Genomic DNA, 27,907 nt, shown 5'->3' with positions numbered 1-27,907 from the left:
TGGCTACTAGCCATGATGGCTGTGCTCTGCCACCCTAGTCAGAGGCAGCATGCTTCTGAAAACCAGTTGCCGGAAGCCTCAGGAGGGGAGAGTGTTCTTGCACTCGGGTCCTGCTTGCGGGCTTCCCCCAGGCACCTGGTTGGCCACTGTGAGAACAGGATGCTGGACTAGATGGGCCACTGGCCTGATCCAGCAGGCTCTTCTTATGTTCTTATGTTCTTAGGGTGAGGTAAATAACCAAGGCTGAAGGGAAACTATAACAAATGGTGGCAGCGGGGAAGGGAAGAATAACACCACAAGTATTCAGAGCAAACCAGAATTATAAGCAGTCTGAGTAAATCAAAGGGATTGGGACAGCTTAAGCACGCAGTCACAGAGGTAACCTAATTGAGGGAGACTCAGGCAGAGTCTCTGGGACTACTGGTTATAGGACGTGACTGGTGGTGCTGCCTAGCAGGGGGATCTGTTGAGATCTGTGCTAGAGCGGGGAGAGAAACCAAAAGAGAGGACAGTCCGGACTGGTGGAGTCCCTGGTGGTGCCTAGTGACAGGCAGTAACCACGCGCAGGTAGGAACCTGACAGGGAGAGCCAGGGAAGGACGCCTCACAGACATCAGTGCCTTTCCTGCAGACTCACAGCATTTAAACAATTTGCTGCCTTTACAACAACCCAACACTTATATATCTCCCCGGGCAGGCGGATGCCCAGAGGGGACAAGGGGACAAGAGCACTGAGGGAGAGAAGAACTCTTTAGACCAGGGATGGGAAACCTGTGGCCCTCCAATGTTGGCAAACTCCATCTCCCATCATCCCTGACCATCGAGGCTGGGGCTGATGCGAGTTGGAGTCCAACAGCAACTAAAAGTCCACAGATGTTCTTCACCCCTGGAATAGACGACATCAAAAGAAAGAAGTAGAAATGCTTCATTCTGAAAGCAAGGAAGAACCAGAGGGTGACACTAGAACCTGGGAGACCAGGGTTCACATCCGCTCACTAGGTTACTTTGGGCCAGTCGCAGCTTCTTCGCTTAACCTGCCTCACAGGATTCTTGTGAAGATGTGAAAGATAGGAAGCAGCAAGAACGTGAATTAATTTAAAATTATGAAGTATTTCCTGCGGTATTCCATTCCCAAATACAGGTTATTTTGCACAACGCTATAAGCCAATCAGTCTTTGCCTTATTCCAAGCTGTAAATGTGCAATTAAGTTAGCCTTTGTTCCTTTTACTTTATGAAAACCGAATCGTGGCAAATGAACTTTGGTTTGTGTCAGCCAGCACATTTGCTGTTTAATGTTAGATCTTGTGCCTCTTTGCCACTTGTTTGCTCTATTTTATTATTTGTGTGATTGTTACATTTGTATATTTTGGGGAAAGACTCAATTTTTTTTTAAAGTCAACAAACAATATCTCAGCCTGTTCATTTATAAGCGCAAATAAATCAGTCTAGGCAATTCTGCTGCTTCCCTTTCAGTGCTAGAGTAATTGGGTTGCGAGTAATTAAATAGAACCATTTGAGTGGTTATTGTAGTCTTAATTAGATTACTCCCAAGCTATTTTGACAACAGAACACTAAAGCTAAATAGGTCAATTGCTTTAGATCAACAAAAATAATCAGATTAGGGAAAACAACCACCACCACTATGAATAATAATTTTAAAATCATAAACCTCTCTCTCTTTTTGTCCTCCAATATATTGGGTTTTTTTGGCTGGAAGGAAGGTGTGCTATTTGATGTATATTACAATCATATGCATGCTTACTCAGAAGGTTGTACCTGATGGGGCTTACGTCCAGGTAAGTGTGTACAGGATTGCAGCTTTAGCCATGACAAAGCACTTACGTTTTCTCAAAAACAGTACCCTTCCATAGTCTCTGAAGAAATCTTCTCACAATCAGATCAGAACAGGGATCTCCTAACAACTTTCAACACCCTTAACAAACTAGAGTTCCCAGCATTCTTTGGGGGAAGCCACAACTGTGAAAGAGGCAAAAGAGTCCTTTAAATGTATTGACATGGTTGACATGTATTGAACGGATGGTTGACATCCGTTCTTGCTTCAAAACGAGGCAGAGGCAATCGTCTCTCCATTACCTGTGGCTCTTTGTTTTTTTCCAGTCTAAAAGAATTCCTTCCGAAAGAATACATCAAGCAAAGAGGAGCTGAAAAGAGGATATTTCAGGTAATTAAGAGTGTGGTGTCCCCCTTCCCACGCTTTATATAGATATGTAATAGTCTGTTTTATTTTGCTGTCATAACCTTGTGCATTTTCTTTGGCAGTAAACTAGCACCAGCTCAGGTGCAAAAGACGCTGAGGAGGCTTCTTCCCTCTTTGGCAAACTTGCTATCCTAATTCACATTCTCCGTGCGGTTTGAAGATTTTCTTGGTTTTCATTGCATTTCCTCCATGAAATGAACATGTTTCAGCGGTTCTTGTTTGCGATGTAGAATGCGTAAAGGAGCACATCTGAAGGGAGAAAAGGTGGTTGCCGAAGGGTCTTCACGGCCCATTTCACCCACATAGCCTCCATGGTTGCTTCCTTGTTGCTGAACCCCTAGATGCCCAGTGTTTTGTCTACTAATCCTGTTGGCTGTTAATGGAATTTCAAAGGGCAGAGTTCTTAAGGCACTAGTTCAAATGGTAGACCTCTACTAATGAATTTGTTGGCTGTTAATGGAATTTCAAAGGGTAGAGCTCTGTAGACCTCTGCAGCAGGTATACTGAACGAGCGGGTCAGTTCTGCCCAGCAGAGCCATTGCCCATTTTCAACCAGCCCCAATTTGCCAGCTTGTAAAGGAAAGGGGCTGAGCACCATCAAGAGGCCCCTCTTACCGTCACAGAGTTACTTGGGAAGAAGGAGCGATTGTTAAACCACTCTGAGAATTGTAGCTCTGTGAGGGGCCTCCTGACAACTCTCAGCACCCACAACAAACTACAGTTCCCAGGATGCTTTGGGGGAAGCATGATACTGCTTTAAAGGTATACTGCAGATGAGACCACAGTCCTACATTAATTAAGGAAGAGGAGATCATGGCAGGGGGAGGGAAGGCTGGAGAGGCGGGCCTAGGTCTAGGGGCTGAACTCGCACTTGGGGCAAAAAAAGCCTTTTCCAGAACAGCCACCAAGAGTCTTCCCCTTAAAGACCCAAAGAGAAGGGGCTGAAGGAGAGTGGCAGGCTCCCCAGAGTCCCATATGGAGGGATCTGAGATACCCTCTCCATCGCTCCTGTTGCCAAATCCAGACTGGCCAGGAGAAATGAGGAGGAGTGCTGGTTCTAGACCCTGAGTAAACGTTGGAGTCAGTATTGCCCTGTCTCAGGGCTTTACCAGGAGACACCCCGATATCCTCATTCACCACTAGGGGGAGCCTGCCCCCACCTGCCCAAGACGAACTTGCTTGGCCCTGAGGGCCAGACCTTAGACCCCCTCTCTTGGATGCTTCACAGCTGGGAAGGACCCTGTATGGACAAAGGAGAGGCATCCCTAAATGACTTGACTGCTAAGGACCTTTGACTTTCCTGGTCTTTGGAAGGGTCCTGATCCCATGGAGCTCTGGGGCTTATGTGCCCTAATATATCCCTAATAAAAGAGGTTTTCTTTCAACGTCCCTTCTTTATACAAATAATAGATGGGCCCCATGGAACAAGGCCCTTTTGATTTGGACAGCAGGGTGCAAATGCCCTGTGGCGCACTGGCTAGAGCTGATGGGAGCTGTGGCCCCAAACATCTGGAGGGCACAGGTCATTGGGGAGCAGTCAATCAGTCAATCAATCAATCAATGCAATGGCATAGTCCAGGCACAGGTTGACTACCTCCTTGGGCAGTCTCTGAGATTTAGCCCTAAATTCATCGGAGGCTCACAGTGGAAAGGGGGAAAAGGTTATTTGTTGTTGTTGATTGTGACTTATAGCGACCCTATGAATCTTTTTTGGATGTATTCGTAGGGTTTTCATGGTAAGAGGTATTCCGAGTGGGTTACCATTGCCTTCCTCTAAGCCTACGGCACCCGGTATTTCTAAGCGGTCTCCCATCCAAGTACTAATCAGGCCTGACCCTGCTTAGCTTCCCAGATCCGGCGTGTTCAGGGTAGAATGGCCGTAGGCTTGTTCCTCTTAAGTGCATCGTATTTATTCTACATTTTTTGTTTGTAGAAAATGGAATTCAAAAAACGCTCTGAAGTGTGTTTTCCTTTCTTATTTCAAATACTGCTGTTTGCCGCTGCAAAGCGTCGCTATCGCTTTTTTTTTTTTTACGACCGCGTCGCCTCCAACGCGTGCCCGCCACACCACGGCGTTGCGGCTCTCGGAAGGCCTCGCGGAAGTGGGCGTCGCCTTGGAGACCGGGAAGAGGCGGGGCCTCTCCCTCTGCGTCACGTGGCTGCGTTTCGATCTCTGCGTGCGTGGTTAGGAGTGCGGCAGGCTTGCAGCGGCGGCAGAGTAAACATGCCCGTGAGTGGCCGCCGCGGTCGGGCGGTCAGGGGGCGGCGCTTGAGGGGTTAATGGGTGGGTGAGGCGAGGAGGGCACCCGCCCGAGCTCTGCCTGTCGGGAAGAGACGAGTCCCAGCGGCGGGGAGGGAGAGCGAGAGCCCCCTCCCCGTCCCTTTCCGCTCCATTTTCGGGGGTGGCGCAGGGCGGTCTTGGCCGTGCAGGGAGACCCTTTGCCGCTTTCCCTGCCCCCCACCGCGCCCCACAGCAGGTTGCGCCTGTACGACTCCTCCGGGGCAGACCCACCGCTGCAAAGCCAAACACGGGCTCCCTGGGAAAAAGCGCCGGGCGCTTTCCGATGCCCGTCGTCTCGGCAAAACCGGGCGGTTGCTCTTTGTCCTGGGAGCAACGCTGGGTAGCCCTGCTACCTCCCCTTCAGTGGTGTGTGGTGAAAACGGGAATAGCCTGCCTTCAAGTCGATCCCGACTTATGGCGACCCTATGAATAGGGTTTTCATGGTAAGCGGTATTCAGAGAGGGTTTACCATTGCCTCCCTCTGAGGCTAGTCCTCCCCAGCTGGCTAGGGCCTGCTCAGCTTGCCACAGCAGCACAAGCCAGCCCCTTCCTTGTCCGCAGCTGCCAGCTGGGGGCAACTGGGCTCCTTGGGACTAGGCCGCTTGCCCAGGGCTGCACAGGTGGCAGGGCACGTCACCCCTGAGCCACTCACTGTGGGGGCGATCTTTAGCTGGCCCTTGACACCCAGGAGACAGCATCCAGCTGCAGTGTGAAGCTGTTACTCTTTCCCTGCATAGAGACTCGGAGCAATTTGTGGAGCAGTTGTGGTGAAGGGGCCAGGACTCTGAATCCTATTTCATCCACCCCATTTAAAAAAAAACAAAAACAGATTAAGAATATAAGCATGTATCGGAAAAGTAACTACAAAACTGAGCAGCGTAGTGCGGGGGGGGGATGGGTAGTCTCCTTTCACTTCTCCATAGAGCTCAAGCATAGGTTTTTGGTCTACCACTTTTTCAAGCATTTGATTTAGACGGTTGGTAAAAGTTCTTCCCCTAGGAGCCAACCTATTGCTATCAGCAGCAGCAGGTGCCTGACTGGGCTTTCAGTGGCTAATTTTAGAATTCATGGCAGGCTGTCCAAGGAGAGAGCTCTCTCTCTTTGTTCATTCAGTGCACTCTTTCCAGGATCTGCCAAGTCTTCTGGTTGCTAATCTTTCACATATGGTTTTGTAATGAAGTCATCACCTGGCAAATTCAGCACATCAAGACCATTGCCCGGTTGCAACTGTATGACTGTTTGCCATATGGCGAATGCCCTACCCCCTTAATAGGGGTGAAAGTTCTTGTTTATGAGGAAAAGGGGGAGGAGAGGAAAGCCAAATTTCTTGTTCAGAGTTGTCCATTTTACTGAGGGGAATTGTGCCCTGTGTTTAGGGTAGCATTTGGATTTTTGTGCCTTGGACACCAAAATTGTTTGGGGGAGCCCTGGGAGAAATACGCAGCAGAATACACAGTAGAAAATACCTTGGCCAGCCAAGCTAACAAATCCTACTTTGTTGTATACATGGCAATAACTCTCCTTTGATATCTTGCATAGCTGACTAGAGATTTAAGTCACCCGTCCTTAGAGGAGGAAAAGAGAAAACACAAAAAGAAACGCCTGGTGCAGAGTCCAAATTCCTACTTCATGGATGTCAAATGTCCAGGTAACTATTTTTTAAAGTGTTCTTTTCTGTAAAGGACCACAGAAAACTTAAAGGCAGCCTTTGCCAACCTGGTGCCTTCCAGGCATCTTGGACTACAACTCCCATCAGTCCCTGCCAGCACTTGCTGGGGCTGATGGGACCTGTAGTCCAAAACGGCTGCAGAAGCACCAGGTTGGTAAAGACTGCAGTAAGAGATTAATGGCCTCCCACTTGGATTTACATATTCATCTCTTCTCCTGGAGTAAAAGTACTGCAAAAGGACATGCAGTAAGTCTTTGTAACTTTCCATGACAAGAGACGTGCGATTCCTCCAGAAGGAATCTAGACTTAATCCATTCTTTTTGCCTTATTTGCTTCAACATCCCAGTGAGCAACAAATAACACTAATTGAAGAATTAACTTTCAGTCCTTTTTTTCTTAACAAAATTTTCAATAGCGTTGTTAAATCCTTGATTTGTAAGAATGGTTATTTATCCAACAATAAACAATTTAATAACAAATAAATATTTTTTTATAAAAATGTTTGTGGCACATATCTCCTTGGCTATAATATTTTTACTATAAAGGCCAGAGAAAATTGTTTTGAGGAAGCAAGATACTTGCTTTCTTACAGTTTTGAATAATGGCTTCCACTGGCTGTGCGGGCAGTCTAACATTTACTGATATGGCTCATTTCCCACATTCATTACTGAAACACTGCAGCTACATATCAGAAGAGTTTATTCAGAAGGTCAAGTTGTTCAGGTAGTTCCCTCCTAAAGGTTATACGTGACTGTGTAATCAATGGAAGTCTGTGTGTGCTTGCGTGTGAGAAACCTTTTACATGTAGTATCTATGTCAGTGATTCTCAAATGGTGCGCCGCGGCACACTGGTGCACCGCAAGAGGTGGCTAGATGTGCCGTGAATATTACGGAAGTATATTTTAAAAATGAGAAGAAACCCATTTGTATAGAGATTTATTACATCCATGATCAATTAATAGCTAGGCTAGGCCCCTTAAAATATATTAATATATCTTTAATTTTGTACATGAAGTGCGCCGAAAATTTTTATATGTTTTACAGTGCACTGCGAACCAAAAAAGTTTGAGAACCACTGATCTATGTGCACACTAGTGCTTACAGACTGCAGTCTTTTGCATACTTATCTGGTCCCACTGCATGTGGTGAAACTTCCTCCTAAGCATGTGCACATTTCTTCAGCCTCCTGCCTATATACCTAGTTAGTGCATCTGGAATACTTGAAAGCAAAAGTTTGGCTCTTAAAGTTTAAATGTCATCTAAGGATGAAAAACCTTACAGCTGACATTCTCTTACCTGCTGTAGCCCACTTCCTGAGAATGTCAGGAGAAGAACAATTATAACATTTTTATTTTTGTCAGATGCAACACTAAAGGAGTTGGGAACATTTTATATTAGTTCTGGATTATCCTGCTTTCATACACATGCAACTTTGGCTGCGCTAGGTCACTGACATTCACAGCATTTCTCTCTTTGTGGGAATATTCCACTTAAATAACTTTACCTGCACAAACATCGTTGTACAATATGTGAGGTAGATATGGATGCTGAAAATCTTGTTCTTTCAGGCCAAATAAAAGAAAATCAGATAGGAAGGCAGGATGGTTCCATTCCTTTTTTATTTTGTTCTGGGTATATTCACATTTTTTAAAAACTGTGTTTGCAGTCATCATAGCAGTGGAAATAAATCTGAAAATATGCATGCAAGTGAAGATTCTCTGCATTACCTATGCTATGAGTCCTGGCTTATGGCTTTCAATAACTTCCCGTTTCCTTCCTTCCCTACTGCCCACCCATTGCTTACTTGTCTCCTGCTACCATGGTGGCTCTTTGCTAACAAATTCAGAATTTTACAAAGTCTACCATCTACTGGGTACTGTTTAAATGACCAAGTGATGGAAGCACACCAAAGCAGCATATAATCAAATGGAAAGATTGGGTATGAATAGGAAGATCTCAAGCAAATTTACCAACTGTTTGGAATGTGTCCCCTGGTGATCTCTTCTTCCAAGGAATGTTAGAAAAAATGTACTGGAGTGTAAGTGCAGAATTATAAATGATTGCTTTGAGTGACTCCAGAGCCTGCGAGTTCAAATTCCCGCTCGTGTCTCCTGAGTGTGAAGGGCCAGCTAAATATCACCCCCACAGTGAGTGGCTCAGGGGTGACGTGCCCTGCCACCTGTGCAGCCATGGGCAACCTGCAGAGTCCCAAGGAGCCCAGTTGTCCCCCCAGCTGGCAGCTGCGGACAAGGAAGGGGCTGGCTTGTGCAGCTGTGGCAAGCTGAGCAGACCCGGGCCAGCTGGGGAGGACTAGCCTCAGAGGGAGGCAATGGTAAACCTCCTCTGAATACCGCTTACCATGAAAACCCTATTCATAGGGTAGCCATAAATCGGGATCGACTTGAAGGCAGTCCATTTTTTCCACAGTATCTGAGCTAATCACTATACATCTTCTCCTCTTGCTCAGTTAACTGTACTTAAATGGAACTGTTTCTCTTTTCCCCTCTGCCTGTCTTTTTATCTGGCTGCATCTGTTAGTGAAGGAGTAAACCAAGGCATGCATCCAGTGAGGTGCACTCAAGACTTGCATAGCAAGACTTGTTTTTCTAAAGAAAATCATTCTGTATGGCAAGCCAGTTTAGAAATTCCCATCAGTTTCAGTCAGGGCTTAGAATCATAGAATAGTAGAGTTGGAAAGGGCAAATCAGGCCATCAAGTCCACCCCCCTGCTCAATGCAGGAATCCAAATCAAAGCATTCCCAACAGATGGCTGCAGTGCTCTGTGGTCAGGAACTGCTCATCCAAAGCCCTCTTGGCCCCAAAGTACTAGGCTCAAAGTAACTTCTTGGGAGGTACAGAAATCCATCAAATTGACTTTTCATCTGTAAAATCATTTCATGCTGCTCTAGCCCATGTCACCATAAATGTGTTAGTCTTGAAGGTGCTGGAGGATTCTTTGTTTTTTGCGTATCCTGGAATTCTTTAAGGGCATTGTCTTACAGATAGAATAATAAGACTTGGAGAGAGGCCATCTAGTCCAACCCTTTGCTCAGTGCAAGAAATCCAGAGCTAGAGAATCCTCAAAAGATGGATGTCCAACCTCTGCTTGAACAGCTCACCCACCCCTCTAGGTATCAAACTGCTCTTACTGTCAAGAAGCTTCTCCTAATGTTCAACCAAAACCTGCCCTCCTGTAACTTGAGCCCAATAGATCTTGTCTTGCCCTCTGAATCAGCAGCAAACAAATCTTTGCCTCTTCTATATGTCCGTTCTTACGTATTTGAAGAGGGCTATTATGTCCCCTCAGCTTCTCTCTTTGCCAGGCTAAACAGTACCCAATTATTCAACTTTCTTCATAGGACTTGTTTTTATGTATCCTGACCATTCTTGCTGCACTTTCTGAACCCATTCCAACTTTTCTACATACTTCCCAAACCTAGACACAGTACTTCAAGTGAAATTTGACTAGTGTGGAATAAAATGGAACTATTATTTCTTGTGACTATGGTTTTATTAATGTAGCTCAAACTTGCTTTAGCCTTTTTTGAAGCCATGTCACATTGCTATGCTGACTCACATTCAGCTTATCAACTATAATCCCATCTTCCACTTTCACAATCAATATAACACCAGCTGGATGGACTTTGCTCCTCCGGGTCTCTAAGTCAGAGCTGGGGAACCTTTGACCCTCCAGATGTTGCTCGACTACAACTCCCACTGTTAACTGTTGGCCATGCTGGCTAGAGTTCTTGGGAATTGAAGGCCAAAGGTTCGCTAGCCTTGCTTTAAGATGAATGTTGCTTGTAAGCCATATCTCTGCCCTTTGATCTCAGCCAGTAGCTTCTGTAAGAGCCGGTCACTTGAGGTTTTGTTGTGGCGTGAGGTTTGCTGCATTTCTTTGAAAAGTTTTCTCTTTATTGCTATTCTATGTCTCAGTGATTTATGTGACACTAGTAAGAGTTCTTAAAAAGAGTACACACAAACCTATTTTATTATTTGTTTATTACATTGATATCCCATGGTTCCTCCTAGTAGGAGCCCAGGGTGGCCCATGGATTTGGCAAACCAATGCAGTGTAGAGTGCCTTTTTTCTCTTCTTAAATGAGCATTCTAACTGCACGACCTGTTTGATCACTGGCACAGGCCTCCAAGAACAACTTTAACACATCTCAACTAAAATTTATGAAAGCTGTAGAGGGGGAAGAGAAGCGGGTTCAAGCTCCCACTTGGCTGTGGACAACCCTGGGTGACCTTAAATATATTGACTTGCCTGTACTAATTTTAACACAGAGGGCAAGAAACTGAAAAGACCCGAGAAGACAATGGACAGTATTTGACATCCCAGTGTAGCACTGGGTATTATGTTCGATGCTCAGTGTGGTATCAGTGTGTGTGTCTATCTGAATGAGAAATGTATGCTTTTGAAAATTCAGGATGCTACAAGATCACCACAGTGTTCAGCCATGCTCAGACAGTGGTGCCCTGTGTAGGATGTTCGACAGTCTTGTGCCAGCCCACGGGAGGCAAAGCCAGACTCACAGAAGGTAGGGGACAACATCTTGCCCCTTAAATTTAGCTACCCATGTGCAGATACACCATTTATGCTGTGATTTTACTATTCATATGCACAAGCAGCCTATAGATTTAAAGAAATTCCTTATTTTCTCTCCTAATATACGTGTGGACTCTAAAATTCTAGAGCAGCCTTCTCCATTGTGCTGGCTGGGACTTGGGGAAATTGAAGTCCAAACCATCTGGAGGGCACCAGATTGGCGGAGGCTGTTCTAGAGCCATGGGGAGTACTTGTTACTCAGTGGTACAACACATGCTTTGCAGGCACAAGGTATCAGTTTCAGTCCCAGACATCTTCAGTTCATGGCTTTTGGGTAGCAGGGCTGTGAAAAACCTATGTCTGAAATGTTGAATAGAATAAAAAAATACTGGGGCTAGATAGATTAATGACCTGGTTCAGTATGTTGCAACTTGATTCTGCTCTGCACAAAACATCTTTAATGTCCATGATTGAATAGGCATCTGGAAATATACTCAGACTTCAACAATTGAAGAGGGGGGGGTTGGCAGAATTTAGAACAGGGTTCAAATTCTTCTCAAACAGGAAATGGGGCATCAACACTCAAGGAAAAGTATATACTCTACAAGATAGTGTCTTGGATTGTGTAGCTGGCTAAAGAAATCCAGTACTATATATTCTAGAATGCCAACCCAGTCCATCCATATTTAGCAGAAATTGCCACTGATCCATGCCTAGTTTCAGTGGGAGATGAGGAGGCACTTTATACAAGCTGGCTTGAGCTCATTAGAGGAAAGGGACAATCAGTAAATGTAAAAGCTATTTTAGACCTTTCTCTAGAGTCTAGACAATCTAGATATGCAGTTTTGCAAAATGCTGTGTATTCTACAGTACAGATTCTCAAAACCTACACAAGCAAACGGGTTCTGTGTGAAGAGGTTGTAGTCTGAACTCTGAGAATCACGGCTTAGCGAAATTTGCAGAGCTAGGGAAGAGACAGAGAGCATCTGCCTTGGATGCAGAAGGATCAGGTTCAGTCCCTGGCAATTCCAAGGCGGCCTGGTAGAGAACCCTGACCAAGCCGCTGCCAGTCATTGTAGACAGTACTAAGCTAGATGGACCAATGGTCTGACTCAGTAAAAGGCAGCTTCCTACATTCCTATTAAATACAGAGGGGCTGCTGAAGTTAACGTCTCATCTGAAAGGTTCCCTAGTTTAGCTACTGGGCTTTTCAATAGGTAATTTTTTTTAAAGATAAATTAATTCAAGATAATTTGTGAAAAATTGCACTAGGATGGCAAGGTAGGGCACAATGATAGTTGAATGTATGTGAGGGAAGTGAGACTAAGAGTCAGTCGCTATCCCCCCCCCCCCGCCCCAAGTAGCAATGGGTTTAAATTACAGGGAGACATACTGAAGATCAACACTAGTGCAAGTGTCCCAAAGAAGGGAAGCTTGGGTTTTTACAGAGAGAAGCATGTGCTGGAGGATATTTGGAAAACAGCAGCTCTCATTTCCATGTAACTGTCTAGTCTCTAAAATCTCTCTGGTTCTCATGCACGTTTTTTTCTTTGCAGGTTGCTCATTTAGAAGAAAGCAACACTGAATGATTTCTGTGCTGCTGTATGTGACACCGCTGGAAGCCTTATCTGTTTGACAATGCTGCTTAATCTAGCAAGTTAATTATGTTTAGCTTTGGGGGAAGAATCCCAGAAAACAGCAAAGAATTGACTTCTCATATTTTGGGCAGATTTTGTATATATATTTTGGAGTAACCAAACTCTAGTTTTGTAGTTTGTATTATGAAATAGACATTAAATGAATAGGGCTTTACTTGTTAAGAGAAATTTCCACAGGAAAGGAGGCATTTTAATATTTTAACCCTGCTGATTTTGCAGCTACAGGGCCTAGCCCTCTTGGAACCTCTGCTTTGCAAATCCCCACCAAAATGAATACAAGCTATGCAAGATCATTATTATTGGCTTATTGCAAAAAAACCATTTTGTTTCAGTCAAGTCTTGCCCAGAAGTTCCCAGTAGACACTAATACTTGTTCCTGCCTTGTCAACTAACTGCACAACACTTGATAAACCTGTGAAGAACCTGCTTGCATTGTTGCATGTTTCACTGGCAAGTTATGCTGTGATGCAGCCCCTTTAAACTTCTCTGGTTTTTCTTTATGGGGAGGGATCATAGTTCAGTGTCGGAGCACATGCGTTGCATGCAGAAGAATCCCTGACACTTCCTGTTAAAAGGGGCAGATGATGGGAAAGGCCTTGGAGAACCTAGTAGATGGTAGCTGCCAATGTTCTTGGACTGTTTGGCCATGGGCTGTGTGGCCCCTGCCTTGACCACCTTCTGCCACCCTGAACTGCTGTTTCTAACCTGTACTGGGCGGTTGGTAGAATGACATGCACTTTACTGGCTGTGGCCAGCAGAGCAAATAACTGGTTTAAGGAACGTATCAATCATTAAGCTAATTCACTGCAAATTACCTTTAATCATAATTGCTACAACCTTTGTGTTATTCTTCACTGATAATGTATAAAATACCATCCTCAAAAACAGCATTGAAGCTGTGGCACCTGTTTGGAAGAATCTTAGTTGATCAGTAATTGTCTCTCTTTCCTCAAATGAAACTATTTTGTGCTTTTTACTAGTTTGTCTGCATCAGAATAAATAAACTGCTTGAGATGTGATCTGCAGGAGTTGGAGCTATCTTATTACACGTCTTGGAAAGTTAACAGCTCCTTAGATAAAGCAGGGCAGGCTAACATTTTACTTAAACGTATACGTTTTAGTTACACATTCCTCTGTCAATCAGTTTGTGTAGGTTTAGGCTCAGCCCGGGTGTGGGGGTGTACGTGTGTCTTACTTTCCCCTCTTTCTGCAGAAGTCACTACCTCTGCTGTCCCCAGGCAGCTTTTACATACATTGCTCTGCACGTCTTAAAGCTACAAAGCTGTTTTTCCAGATTCCAGAATCTACACCTCCTGCCAGAAAGGGGGCAGATTCAATTGGTTATGAATGTAGCACCTAGGGACACTTGAATATTGTTAACATAAAGTGTTTATTGGTTAGGCATACAAAAATGCTAGTTAATAATAAAAAGGTCCAGATAGACATTCTAGACTAATAGAACCACTGGAGACTGCTGGAGAAAGGGATAGAGCAAGAGAGCAAGAAATGCTTAACATAATTTATACTAGGGTCATTGTGCACCTGCAAAACCAAGGTGATCTCTCATCCTTGAAGGACTATTTTACCTACCTAACAGAAGTCAAATGTGACAGTTCAGTTGTTCAGCACCTAGACCAGCCTTTCCCAAGCTGGTACCCAAAATGTTTTGGACTACAACTCCCATCAGCCCTAGCATATCACTCTTATTACTAACAGGCATGCTTGAAAGTGGAGAACAGATTATGCATGCCTGTGCAGTGCACCAGAATCTCCTTCAGAGGAATTCTAGGATAATAAAACATCGGTAGAGAAGGCATTTCAGGGCCTTTTATAGAAGGGAGAACAGGCAAAAAAAGTTGTCAGATACAGCCTGAATCTATGCACGATTGTTCAGAAGCAAGTCCCATTTATTCATCAGAGCTTATTCCTAAGCAAATGCACATATGATTGCTGCTTTTGACAAAGAGGCTGCAATCTAATACATGTCAACTCAGAAGTGAGACTTACTCTCAGGTAAGCATGTATTGGATTGCAAACATCTCTTAAAGCTTTAAAATGCTTCCTTGCCTCCTACACTTTGGAAATAATACCTGCAGTAAAATGCTGAAGGACAGGGAGCAACTGAAATCCTCTCCCAAAGTCTGCACAATGTTGGCAGCCTACTATGAGCACACATCCTCACTGAAGTCAACCATGCCAAATTCTGAAACAAACTATTCTTTGCTATCATGAGGCAGGCTTCAACCTATTTTTTAAAAAGCCCTCCAGACTGCCCTCAAGTCTACAGGAATATTACTTGGCAAGCAAACTCCTAAAAAATGCCAAACGCATTTAAAAGCTAGATAGCAACATCTGACTTGGATGAAACTGTTGTGTAAAGTCAGTCCCATCATACCTGCAGAATTTGCTGTCCTGAAGTGGAGGACTGAGCCCTGCTAACAGTCCCAGTGAGCCAAGGAGGGAGGTCAACCTGCCCATGCCCTCCTTAGCTGTCTCTCAGGGGCTGATGGGGTTCGCTGCCTTCAGCAGCTCAGTCTTTGCTACTTTTCTTTGTTCCTTTCCTTTATTGAGACCTGCCATCCACAAACAAGCATAGCAGCAGCAAAGTCCCGCATGAATAGACCTCTGTTCCTCCCTAGTCAAGGCATATCTGGAGATAATCTCCTGGGTTTTCACTATTACTATTACTATCAGTCTTTCAGGTACAACTATGAAGAGTCTGCTGAAGAGCATAAGCAGATGTTGTCACATGTGCAAGGCTACCCCCTACAGGCTTCCAAGGAAGATGTTTATTTTGCACATTTCAATTTTACCCAATTAGCAGCAGAGAAAGAAGTGCCACACTGTGATTGGCATCTAGGTTTGCCTTTAAGTAGCAAAAGTTATCATTGCTGGTGCTTTTGGCAACATGCACAGGAGAAATCCCCCCTTTAACGAGGGTTTGCTTGACCCACATGGCTGCTTCCCTGAGTGGTAAGTTCTAATGCAGCACAATCAACATAGAATGGGGGCATGTCTTTGCAAGAGGATACTTTCAGTACTATGGACACCTGCCAGCGTACACAACTTTCCACATTTCTTTTTGAACGTTGCTTAATCCTGCAAGGCACTGTTTTTAGCACTGTATTGTGCTAACTTTTCCTTTTCAAATTCCATTGCAATCTTTAAGGCAGTGCTGTCAAGGGAAACTGACTGCATGTTACAAATAATTGTGACCACCACACCGTGGGGTGGCATCAGCGGGCCACCCTTTGCAGCCTCAGAGTCTGATTCTTCAGGAAGAATGAGCAGGACACTGCTTGCACCCACTGCCCCACCAGTGTGGAAGGTATAGCGTTGCTGCCGCCTGCAGAAGCCATATTCCTGCTTATTCTCCACAATGAACCACGCCATACCATATGTACCATCTTTGTACCAGGATGCCTCTGTGTTTGGAACTGCGGTCCACATCATTGCTATGGTGCCAGGCTTGAGATAACCAGGAAGGAGTCTGGTGGCATGGTTTTTCAACTGGCCAAGTTGATAGCCATATAGCATAGCATTCCCAAATTTAAGGAGATCACCCACAGTGGAGACAAATCCGCCACCAGCCCACTTGTAGGAGTTGTCCACATACGGTGCGTTGACCAGATGGCCTTTTCTGTTGTGAATGTAATACCTAGAGGTGAAAGCAATAAGGATGGTCATTCACACAGAAAAGGAAGTACCTGTTTTATTCAAATGTGCCATAGGCAACACTTCAGAAACTACATGGGAGAAGAAAGTACAAGACGATAATAACCAATGAAACATTTCTGCCAGCAGCAAATAATACGCAAGACAAATTCAATGTCCAAGAAGCTGCAGCCAGTGAGCAAGCTGGGGGGCAGAGAGGCTTCTAGCTTCTGAAGGAAGGGTGGGCATGTTTTTCCTTTCGTACGTCTCTCTCAAGCTAAAAGGGATCAGCAAGTGTGATAACCTGAACTTTGGACTTTCCTCTTTTTAGACCCACATGACCTACCTTTTGAAGGTGGTAGAAGGCAGCTTACTGTTAACACCAGAATGTTCTCTAGCCTGTTGATTTGGCAGAATAGGATAGGATAACAGGCTCTACAACAGTAATGATACTAATGGGGAAGCTTTGCACAGTTAGTAAGCAGTATGCATAGCTATTTGCCAGTCACGCTTGCTTGGCTCCAGATCTCAGCATGAAGTTGCTTTACAATGAATGGTAAGAGGAGCAGTTGCACTGGAATTGTAGAAACCAAACAAGAAACCCCCACCCCTGTGGTGCCAGGAAGCAAGATGCTCACCCTTGATCTATGGCCAATGCACTCAACATTCCTGCTCTGGGCAGGGGGAGAATTACAAAAATCTCTAAACTGAAAGGCTGCTATAGGATTCCAAATGAAGGGAAGCTGTTAATAGGATTTGGATCCGTGCAGAAGCTTAGTTCCCGAGAACAGTCATCTTCCTTAAAAAAAAACATTAGCCCATGATTGGAAAGAAAACACTGGAAGGAACGGAAGAAATGACCATCAGCCAAGAGGACATAAAAATCCCTCCAGGATTAAAAGATGTGCACACACTCAAGCTATCCATGCTACAGCCACATCATTTTGCTGATACGGGCCGGTCCTTCAAGTGCACTGATGAGCCTCTTCCACAGTAGAGATTCTATTTGTATTCAGGGTTAGTCCTACGTCATCTAGAAAAGCACCTTCCCAGTGTAGTCTAGGCTTGATCTTTCTAATAAAGTTCAGAACTCTGTCCCTTCAAATTTTAGACATGAGACAGGCGAGAGCCCTTTCCTATGGCTATCTTCATTAACAGCACAAACGCACACAGCAAAATCACCAGGAAACAACCTGCCAGCCATGGAAGCTCTGTTTTAGGTGTGCAACTGCCGGTCTAAACAAATTTAAACATGGTTAACTTAGCTCCGGTCAAAGCTGACATAAATACATGATGGAAATTAAGAACAAAAGTCTTGGCCTAAACTTACTCACTTTTAAGCTTGGCTGTTTGAAAAAGGGGCTACCAGAAAACAGGTACCGTTATTTCATGGCACTGCATTATGGAAATACAAAGGGAACCACAAGATGGCAGCATCTTCTGGTTTTAGAACATCCCTCCCAACGGAGAAGCATTACATTCAGTTCTACCCTGCTCCCCTTAATGTAACATATACATGTTCCTTTTAATTTAGTTTAGAATAATGTTAACTGCCCCATGAGATTTATTTCCATTGATAAAAATTAAGGGCTTGCCAGCATTTCCCAAGTTTCTCTCTCTGACAAGACACAGGTATTAACAATTACTACTGACACAGAGAAACCCATTTACTGTAGAGAATCTCCAAAACTATCATTCTGTTCTCATAACAGGAAAAAGCAAACAAAGCAGCCCAAAGAATCTGCATATTCATGAAAATTTTATTAATACCTCAATCCAGCTCTAACAGTGTGTTAAGATGGCATTTATGCTTGGCCAGTTGCACTGGAATGTAGAAAAGATGTGCATCCCAGTAAGAGCAATGCAGTCAGGCTAATCAGGGTTCATACATGGATGCAAATCTGATTTATGCTTGCAGTTCCCAATCCAGCAAGTAATTCACATACACAAGCACCTGCTTCTCTGTGCTGATCTCTTATCTGGATTGGGGTGTTGCAATATATGCAATTACATTTGGCTTTCAGGACCAGCTCTAACATGATATTTCTATACTTGCATTTTAAGGTGGAAGAAAAGCACACAAAAGAATGCAAGATTAATAGTCTTCCAGCTGGAGGAAGAAATCTCTCATTCTCTTTATAGAAATCTATAAAAGATTTGTAAATTCATTGCCGCTCACTTTGGAATAACTTGTGCAAAACATTATTTTCTTAAAACTAAACATCCACAACCAGAATGTTGCCCAAGTTTCCCAAGAGCAATGGAAAAATGGACTGCCTTCAAGTCAATCCTGACTTATGGCGACCCTACGAACAGGGTTTTCATGGTAAGAGGTATTCAGAGGGGTTTTTACTGAGAGGCAGTGAGTGGCCCAAGGTGACCCAGGGAGCTTCATGGCTGTGGGGATTCGAACCCTGGTCTCCCAGGTCCTAGTCCAACACCTTAACCACTACACCACACTGAGTAATAGCCACATGCTTTTTATTTTGAGCGAGTGTGTGTGTGTCTTTCTAACCTGTTGACTAACAAAAGATGTTGCTTTTGATCTCTTGGTAATTTGTAACTATAACCTCTGCTTATTTGGAGGACTTTGAAGGGCTAATGTTAAATGAGCACTGTGGGTTGGGAGGAGGGAAATGAAGCGAGGTAGAGGGAGGATTGGAGAAAATTCATCTGGCATATTTTAATCTTACAAGTATTTTTCTTACAGATTTTAACTCAATATTTAACAAAAGCTTAAGAGTCTGTGGTGTCTTTATTACCTGCCTAGACTACTAATTCTCTATTATTTTGTTTAAAAGCAGCTGTCCCCAACCTGGCTTTCCAGATATTGTGGACTACAACTCCTATGAGCCCCAGTCAGCAGTGCCATGTGATACTAGGGCTGCTGGGAGTACCATTGTACTACTGGGAGTTGTAATCCAAAACATTTGGAGGATACCAGGCTGGGACTACATAGACTCCAGTGGATCCAGTAACTGCTCAGTTGTGACTGAGAGAAAATAAGGCTGTTGCAGAGGGGACATGCCATCTGAAAGTACATGCAGGCTTCTGCTAGCGTCAGAGGAACCCCGACTGCTGTGGATGCCCAGAACACCGTTTATTCAGCCAAAACAAATGAGCAGCTACAGGACATGACCACATGACTGTTTACCTTGATCTATTATATATCAGTGGCTCATTATCATCCAGTCTTGTTGTCAACATATCTAGGTCACGAAATATCTTCAGCATGTAGTCTGTGAATTTCTGGCCTGAGGCTCTCTCTACGACCGCACTCAGAAGAGTAAATCCATGAGTCGAATACAAAAACTGACTACCTTGAAGAAAGGAGAGGAGAAAAAAGGCCCTTTTTATACAATGCTTTTGCTAGGAATGTATTGGAAATGGACTGCCTTCAAGTCGATCCCAACTTATGGTGACCCTATGAATAGGGTTTTCATGGTAAGCGGTATTCAAAGGGGGTTTACCATTGCCTCCCTCTGAGGCTGAGAGGCAGTGACTGGCCCAAGGTCACCCAGTGAGCTTCATGGCTGTTGGGGGATTTGAGCCCTGGTCTCCCAGGTCATAGTCCAACACTCTAACCACTACACCACACTGGCTCTAGGAATGTTTTACATACCACTTATGCTCTTGGTCCCTGAAGAGGGATCTGCTTGCTAAGGTTGTTGAGATGATGTGAGGGGTGAAAAAAGTACTTAATTTAATAGGTTGGCTCCAGGTCTAAAACTGTATAAAATTAGCTCTTCCAGCAGTTAAAGTTCAGGACTTTTAAAAACTCTCAATATAATAAACTGCTCTCTCTTGTAACCTGATATTAACAATCCCTGAGATCTATGTACTGTATTTGGAATACAAGCGCTCTTATGAACACAGGAAGCTGCCTTATACTGAGTCAGACCACTGATCATCTAACTCCATATTGTCTACACCAACTAGTACTAGCTTGCTCCAGGTTACAGTATGGAGCCTTTCCCAACCCCACCTGGAAATGGCAAGGATTGAAACTGGGACTCTCTGCTATAATCCTCCCTCCTCTTCAGATCCCCAGAGAAGACACACTGGTATGTTTCATGCATTCATGAGAGGAAAAGTATAGAAATAAGGACATACTTCACAATGAAGATGGAGGAGGCAAAGACCATTAAACCCTTTGCTCAATGAAAAGATAATGTTGAAACAAGTTATGTGAGCTGCCACTTGGCATCCTGACAACACAGCTGTACTAAGTGGTTTGGGCCAAACACACAACAACTCACCTGGTTTAAAGAACAAAGGATCATTTTTAAATATGTCCAGTGAATCAATCACATTATCAATTTTTTCTTTCAAGTAATATTCTTGATGTTCAAACTCTGTTTTTTTCTTTCCACTTTTGGAATGTTTGTTTTCGTGTTCTGGCTTGGCTTTAGGAGAGTCAGTCTTTTCAGAGCCTTTATCTTTACTCTCTCGCTGGTCAGATTTTTTGGTATCTTTTGCAGCTTTCAGGGCTCTGTTGGCCTTTTCTTTCTCTTCCTTTACTTTGGAGATATCTTTTTCATAGTGGCGAATTCCACTTAAATGTGAAGTGAGCAGCCTTGTCGTAATGGTGACCTACATTTTTAAAAGGTATCAGCTCAAGTTCAATGTGGACTGATAGCATGTATTGTAGTTATAATAATCATAAATACATTTCCAGTATTCAGGGCAGTGGGAGAGACTTGTGGATGGCAACCCCATTAATCAGCTGACACTTAACTAGCCTTACTATAGTTGACAGGATCATGCCAGTATAAGTTGTCAAGGGGGATGCCACCCACCCCAGTCAAGAACGTATATTTACCTGTTGTATTACCTATTAAATGTCCATTTTTCTTAACAAGAAAGCTACTACTTCTTGTTCACCATTCAGCACATGTTATAGGTGACTGGGTGTGCAAGAAATCCTATCAAATCACCACTTAATGCTGGTGAACAGCCTCATTTACCTTTTTACCTTCATATTCTTTTTCAGGAAATTCTGGAACATATTTCTGCACTGGAGCATCTAAATCCAGTCTTCCTTCCTCCCACAGCTTTGCCACAGCAACCATAGTCAGAGATTTGCTAATGCTAGCAATTCGCAGGACAGTCTCTGGCTTGCAGAGAACACGGTTCTCCACATCAGCGTAACCCATTCCTTTAAGGGAATAAGAAGATTACTGTCAAGTGGTGTTCTGTGCACTGAAAAACCTCAACTCTATGAAAACCAAAAGATCAGGTTGTCTAGGACTCTTCAAAGCAGGGCTGATTTGATTTAAACTGTTTCCCCAAAGGACTTTATTTTAATGATTTAAATTACAATTTAAATCACTAGTGAAGATTTTTTCATTTTTTTCATAGAAGAACTTTATTGTTTAATATAACCTTAATACATATTCAGAGACGTAGGTTTCATTTAAAGGTAGGTACACACTAAGCAATTATTCTGAATTGTTTTCAGATTAATTTTCATCAAAAAAATGGGGTGATAAGAATTAACTTGAAAAGTCATTCAGGTGATGAACCAGCTCCAACTGGTCAATTAATCATGATGTGTCAGAATCACCAGCAACAACCAGGCTTTGAAATTGTACTAAAAAGATAGTTGAAGAAGAAAACTAACCAGAAAGAAAAAACAACAACATTAACAAAACATTCATTTGGATGATTGAATTGTTAACTAGATAAATAAATGTATTTACATTTTAGATTAAAATTCTTTACAAAATAAATTCAACCAAGTCAACATGAGAAACGTAAAACATTGGGTGGTATAGTTAACTCGGTCTTTTATTTCACCTTTGTCTTCCTTGTTCATTGTCTGGAAAAGAAATACACGCTTTCCTACTTTTTCAGTTCCCAACTTATTTCTCAATTTAGAATGAATTAGTCCAAAAGAAGAAAACGTTCTCTCTACACCTGCAGAAGAGGCTACAGCTTTTGAGAGCTGGATTACCACTTCAGTGGTCTCCTCATTGTTCAGATCTACTCTATCTCCCCACATTTTCTATTCATTGACCCTTTCTATCTTTGTACTTAGAGGGCAAGGCCAAGAGACAGAGAGAGAATGTGCACTTCATGTACACCACCATCGAATAGGGCTGATCAGTTATCTCCCATCTCCATAAACTGCTGCTAACATATTCACAGAATATAATTAGAAGTGGTATAATTAGTATTCATGATGATATCTTTGACCTAAGCTCTTTTTTTACTATTTTTAAAGAAAATTTTGAAGTCTGATTTAAATTTTAAAAATTGATTTAAATAAAAATGATTTTTTAAAAAAAAAAATCATTACTTTTTATCAACCCAGCTTCAAAGCAGATCTCCTCTTATCAAGACAGACAGATGTCAGGTCCAGCGTAGTGTCCAGCTTTGGTCTAACTCGGCTCATCAAATGAACTTCAGCACCATTTAGAGCCACGATAAGAGGCATTGTGTGTGGCAAGCACACATTATCTAATCCTGGCAGACCACACTGCCACACTGAGCTCTGAAGTTGCATGAGAGGGAAAAACAAGCCCAAGTAAAGCAAATCAATTTTGGTGAAAATGTTCCATGTAACAACACAGAACCATCAATGAATCATCTTAACATACATGCCGTTTGTTATCTTAATTGGGGAGAGGAAGACAAGCATTGAAAAGAAACAGCCTACCTGAATTCAAATAATAGATTTATTGCCCTGACAAGTGAATTGTCTCACTCTAGGTCACAGTACAAGCTACACCTGCCCAAGCAGGATTCAGGGATGTCGCCTCCCTATGGCAAGCAAGCATCTCAAAAGAGGAAATGTTTTGAGTCAGCATACTGGGAGCTTCTGAGCAAGTCTGATTTGGATACCCTTGTTTTAACTCTTATCACCTTTAAGGCTGTTTTCTCGCATCACACATTTATGCAGCTGCTGTAAGGGTATTTAGAATCTTACTGCTCTTGACCTTCCCTTGCCCACGTTTAAACTTATTATTTATAAATTTACTACAGAAGGGTGATCATAAGATGGGCCATTTTCAGCAGAAACATTTTTCCCTCCCCAGTTGGTTTGCAATCTTTACAGACTCCTTAATTCATTCTGAAGTTAGGTTAATGTGAACCATCGCCAGTTATCTTTTTAGAATTAACAAATGAATGGGAAAAATAATTTAAACTTAGCTTTGAGAAGCAATTATTAAGAAAGAACACAACCCTTCCAGACTGCCATGGAAGAAAAGAGACTACCGGGTAAAATCGCAGGGGCATAAAATTACAGTACAAACAAAGCTAAATTTTGCATCATAGTAATTATTTAAATGTAGCAAACAAATGTAACCAAGTTAAAACAGATGAACACGTTGCACTTCCTTGTGCTACTTTATTGCATTAGGATGAGCTCCTCTGCAATGGTTTTCATAGCATAATGTGCAAACACATGCTGTGGTGATGCTTCCAACACTAGCCAAGTTGCTGTAATGTCATACAAATGTTCACAAAGCTTGTCCTGCCCAGCAAGCTAAGTGACAAGCAGGTAAGCTCACAGGTAAGAGGGTGGGAAGAAAGGGCTGAGAAAGCAGCAAATCAAGATACAGGAACATGGAGCTGAAGGGTTGATGGAGCAGCAGAGGCCTGACGAAAGAAACAGCAGAGTAAGCAGCTAGTTGACAAAAAGAGAACTAGACTCAGAAGCTCACATAAGGCCTAAAGACAGGAGAGGCTGCACACTGCCAAGAAGGGGACGGGATGATGCTGAACTCCTGCATAGACAAGGGGGCTGACCAAGACCCCAAGCAGCTCAAGGACGCAGAACAAAAGAGGCAGTGGACTGAAAGGCAAGGGCCTAGGGGAAATGATGGTTAGTGAAAGCATGGTGCTGAAGGAAGGTGGGAGAAAATAGGGTTAGCTAAGGCAAAACCTCCCACAAGGCCCAAGGACAGGAGAGCCTGTCTCAGGCAATGTCAGGAAAAGGGCCGACAGAAGAGAGAGAGTTCTTGAAGCAAGTGGACTAGAGAATCAAGCAGGCACCATCATCTTGACAGATCTTATCCGATGACAACAGTAATAGGGCAGGGAAAGCCCCACCTAGTAAAACCCTTCTTTCTATCCAGCTCCCACTAAGTGTACTGCCAACACAGAATGTTAAAGGTTATGTACCCAGTGCTTGTATTATGCAGATACTGTTTCTTAAAACATTCAAAGAGGTGGTAGTTTTTTCAAAAAGAGGTAGGAACCCCCCCCCCCCGGCTGGGGCGGGAAGCCCAAATGGGGAAAATAAGGCCCAACAACAAACAAAGCCTTTGGCAGGGACAGGACTGAAACAATTCACATATGCAGCATCCTAAAAGGATATTATCCAGCAAAAAGCATATGCTAAGACAACCTTACTTCATCCAATTCCCGCTAGCAACCACTGATAGTAGAATCACAACTGACAGGAATCACAGGATTGTTCCATCAAGCTCAGCAGAGCTATGCTGAAGCTGTCCCTCCCATGTGCATCACTAACTTTGATTACAAACTGCCAAGTCAAGAGGTGTCTTTCCCCCCAAAAAACAAACGTCAACTAATCAGGTAATACAAATCTGAAGTCGATTTCCCCTCAGGTTTTGTCTTTAGAGAGCATTCCTCTCTCCTCCATTCTCAATACTTACAGAAATGAATTAATGAATAATAATTTTGTTATATTGTATTCTTACATAAAGATAACCCCCACACACAAACAAGAAGCATTTGATAAATAATAAAAACACATTAATACTCACCTTCTGACCACACCTCTTTACCGTCTACAGAAACTCCTATTACTATTCCAGGGGCTCCCACTTCATCCTATTGGAATAAAAAACAACTTCAGTTTTTTGTGTTCCCATTATGCTTCAATCCTAAAGTATGCATCTTTTTAAAAAAGCAATTTAAATTCTTCTGAATTCCATTACAGGCACATACCCCTGCCCACACCAATGGAGGCTGAGAACCCTCCTTCCTCCTACTTGGCTCAGCAATACCACATGTTAGGAAGATCTTGGAATTGTTGTTGATCACAAGCTGAACATGAGCCAACAGTGGGATGTGGCGGCAAAAAAGTCAAATGCTATTTAGGCAGCTTTAACAGAAGTATAGTTTCCAAATTGCATCAAGCACTAGTTCCTCTCTATTCAGCACTGGTTAGGCCTCATATCTTGAGTACTGCATCCAGTTCTGGACACTATACTTTAAGAAGGATGCAGACAAACTGGAACAGGTTCAGAGGAGGGCAATGAGGATGATCAGAGGACTATGAGAAGAGACTGAAAGAACTGGGCATGCTTAGCCTTAAGAAAGGAAGACTGAGGGGAGATATGATAGCACTGTTCAAGTACATGAAAGGTTGTCACACAGAGGAGGGCCAGGATCTCAATCATCCCAGAGTGCAGGACACGACTAATGGGCTCAAGTTATAGGAAGTCAGATTTCGGCTTCCTAACTATTAGTCTGGTACAACAATGGAACCTATGACCTAGGGTGGTGGTGGGCTCTCCAATACTGGAGAAATTCAAGAAACAGCTGGACAGTCACCTGTCAGGTATGCTTTAATTCGGATTCCTGCATTGAGCAGGGGGATGGAGTTGATGGCTTTGTAGGCCCCTTCCAATTCTACTATTCTATGATTCCTCCTGCCACTGAGGCAGAGCTTCACACTTTTACTCCCCTGATCAGCTATCAGATTCGCTAGAGGAAGTTGAGCCACTAGTGTTGCATATGTTTCTGAGTCTTTGAGACTACTCTCTTCTGTTAGTTTAGTTTAAGGTCAAATTTGTAAGATTTCTGTTATTTTTTTATTACGTGGTTTTATATTATGTTGCAGGACACCCCCCAATAATCAGATTAACGGCAGTCTACAAATAAACTACATTATTATTATTATTATGAGGAGAAAAATATTTCCATGTGCACATACCTATACTACACACCTATGCATTAAGGCATCTTAAGGTATGCGGATGACACGCAGCTCTGTCTCTCATTTAAATCTTCACCAAGGTTGGCTGTGGAAACCCTGTCCAAATGTCTGGAGTCGGTGAGTGGCTGGATGGGAAGGAATAAGCTGAAGCTGAACCCTAACAAAACTGAGGTGCTGTTTGTGGGAGACAAAGGAAGGCTGGGAGATATAGACCTGGTGCTTAACGGGGTACGACTGCCCCTAAAAGACCAGGTTCGTAGCCTGGGGGTCGTTCTTGACACCCAGCTGTCCATGGAAGCTCAAGTTTCGGCTGTGAGCCGGGCAGCTCTGTATCAACTCCATCTGATACGGAGGCTACGCCCCTACCTTCCCAATCATCTGCTTCCACCGGTGGTATATACCCTGATCACCACTCGCTTAGACTACTGTAACGCGCTCTACATGGGGTTACCCTTGAAAACGGTTCGGAAGTTACAGCTGGTACAAAATGCAGCGGCGCGTCTGATTACAGCCGGCCGCCGTAGAGATCACATCACTCCTGTGTTGAAGGAGTTACATTGGTTACCGGTTGTGTACCGAGCCCAATTCAAGGTGTTGGTCTTAACCTTTAAAACCCTATACGGTTGTGGCCCAGCTTATCTGAAGGAGCGCCTCCAGCATTGACAGGGATGCCGCTCAACAAGATCAGCCTCAGAAGACCTTCTCTGGATCCCACCAGTCAAAACAGCTAGACTGGTGAGGACTCGAGAGAGGGCCTTCTCAATTGTGGCCCCCACCCTATGGAATTCTCTCCCAAATGATCTACGCCATGCCCCGTCTATAATGAGCTTCCGCCGGACCCTGAAGACTTGGTTTTTTAAGCAGGCTTTTGGAACGGGCTAGTTTTACTGTGTTCTTAAACTTTTAACTGTTTTATATACTGTTTTAATGTGTACATCGCCCAGAGTGGCTGGCCAACCAGCCAGATGGGCGACTAACAAATTTCATAATAAATAAATAAATAAATAAAAATCTCATGGAGACAGAGATTAAATACCAAAGTGGGTTAGCATAGTCAATTTGGTACATATGCATTCTTTGGCTGGGTCACCTGTTCTGCAGCACAACATGAGGGGTCCCTGCCACCCAAGCCAGGCCACAGAAGATGGGGCAGGGTTTTACCAGATGTTACAGCACAACTGTCCTAACACTTTCAGACAGGTGAGGAAACATTCCTTACAACAATGGCACTCTGCACACACTCAGGAGGTTCCCCCTTTGACCCTTTTTACAGTTTAACTTTGTACATGCTCAGAGGGACTTTGCCGTATGTTTGAACACGCTGTGTACCCTTTAGTCCTTTTTTTTAAGGATTCCCTTGAGAGTGGAAATTTAACTGGATATACGGGGCACGTTTGACACGGGGGGGGGGAATAAACTTTGTATGTTCTCAGGCACCCCATGCCCTTCAATGCTCAGAAGCGCTTTGGCATTTGGTCCTGGGGGGGGGAAACCGTGGGGGAAAATAAACTCTGCACATGCTCGAGAGCGCTCAGCTCCCCCTCCCATCATGGCGTGTGTGTCACTCCGTCCTTCCCACCTTCACCCGCTGAAGAAGATCTCTGCTGCTGGCAACGGCCCGGGCGAAGCCCGCTTCCCTCGGCGGACCCTCCTGCTCCTCGTCTTCCCCCACAGCGGCGGCCGCCAGCGCCGTCAGCGCCAGCCCGAGCCCCACGCCCAGCCGCCAGCAGCCTCGGCGAGAAGGCGGGCTCCACAGGCCCCGGCCGCCGCTCCTGCACAGGCCCCTCAGGAGCGGGCGCTGCTGGAGCAGCTGGACCCTCCGCACCGCTACCAGGCCCCGCAGCATCACGCTGTCGAGAGCTCGCCCGCCTCGCAGGCTCAAGCTTAGGCCCAGGCCTAGGCCGGCGCTGCGAGGAGACGCGCCAGGCAGAAGAAGACGCCTGCCGAGCACATCGAGCA

At 44.0% G+C, this 27,907-nt stretch overlaps 2 protein-coding genes and 1 pseudogene across 3 annotated transcripts; 1 reads left to right on the top strand and 2 right to left on the bottom strand.

Annotated features, from left to right (window-relative positions):
- Nucleotides 1-3,994: 3,994 nt before the first annotated feature.
- On the bottom strand, nucleotides 3,995-4,103 carry LOC133370104 (5S ribosomal RNA; annotated as a pseudogene).
- A 167-nt stretch (nucleotides 4,104-4,270) lies between these two features.
- RPS27L (ribosomal protein S27 like) lies at nucleotides 4,271-13,397 on the top strand. 2 transcript variants are annotated; one of them, XM_061594735.1, is made up of 4 exons: nucleotides 4,271-4,448; nucleotides 6,039-6,147; nucleotides 10,602-10,712; nucleotides 12,277-13,397. In XM_061594735.1, the coding sequence occupies exons 1-4, from the start codon at nucleotides 4,443-4,445 to the stop codon at nucleotides 12,303-12,305; spliced, it is 255 nt and encodes an 84-aa protein (XP_061450719.1). In that variant the 5' UTR covers nucleotides 4,271-4,442; the 3' UTR covers nucleotides 12,306-13,397. The 2 variants fall into 2 exon arrangements, with proteins under 2 accessions (XP_061450719.1, XP_061450718.1); XM_061594734.1 differs by lacking the exon at nucleotides 4,271-4,448 and adding an exon at nucleotides 4,460-4,942.
- A 352-nt stretch (nucleotides 13,398-13,749) lies between these two features.
- LACTB (lactamase beta) lies at nucleotides 13,750-27,907 on the bottom strand. Its single transcript, XM_061594733.1, has 6 exons — nucleotides 27,528-27,907; nucleotides 24,771-24,837; nucleotides 21,000-21,190; nucleotides 20,292-20,625; nucleotides 19,187-19,352; nucleotides 13,750-16,036 (listed from the first exon to the last, which is right to left on the bottom strand). The coding sequence occupies exons 1-6, from the start codon at nucleotides 27,792-27,794 to the stop codon at nucleotides 15,472-15,474; spliced, it is 1,590 nt and encodes a 529-aa protein (XP_061450717.1). The 5' UTR covers nucleotides 27,795-27,907; the 3' UTR covers nucleotides 13,750-15,471.

Source organism: Rhineura floridana, chromosome 14, assembly GCF_030035675.1.
Source record: "Rhineura floridana isolate rRhiFlo1 chromosome 14, rRhiFlo1.hap2, whole genome shotgun sequence".
In the NCBI taxonomy this organism is placed as follows: Eukaryota; Metazoa; Chordata; class Lepidosauria; order Squamata; family Rhineuridae; genus Rhineura; species Rhineura floridana.
This window is presented reverse-complemented; position numbering and strand designations above follow the sequence as displayed.

Coding starts and splice junctions, on each gene's coding strand:
- RPS27L (XM_061594734.1), top strand. Junction 6,148..10,601: donor CATGGATGTCAAATGTCCAG/GTAACTATTTTT, acceptor TTGAAAATTCAG/GATGCTACAAGATCACCACA. Junction 10,713..12,276: donor CAAAGCCAGACTCACAGAAG/GTAGGGGACAAC, acceptor TTTTCTTTGCAG/GTTGCTCATTTAGAAGAAAG.
- LACTB (XM_061594733.1), bottom strand. CDS start 27,794: ATGCTGCGGGGCCTGGTAGCGGTGCGGAGGGTCCAGCTGCTCCAGCAG. Junction 20,626..20,999: donor AAGAATATGAAGGTAAAAAG/GTAAATGAGGCT, acceptor TTAAAAATGTAG/GTCACCATTACGACAAGGCT. Junction 19,353..20,291: donor TCCTTTGTTCTTTAAACCAG/GTGAGTTGTTGT, acceptor CCTTTCTTCAAG/GTAGTCAGTTTTTGTATTCG.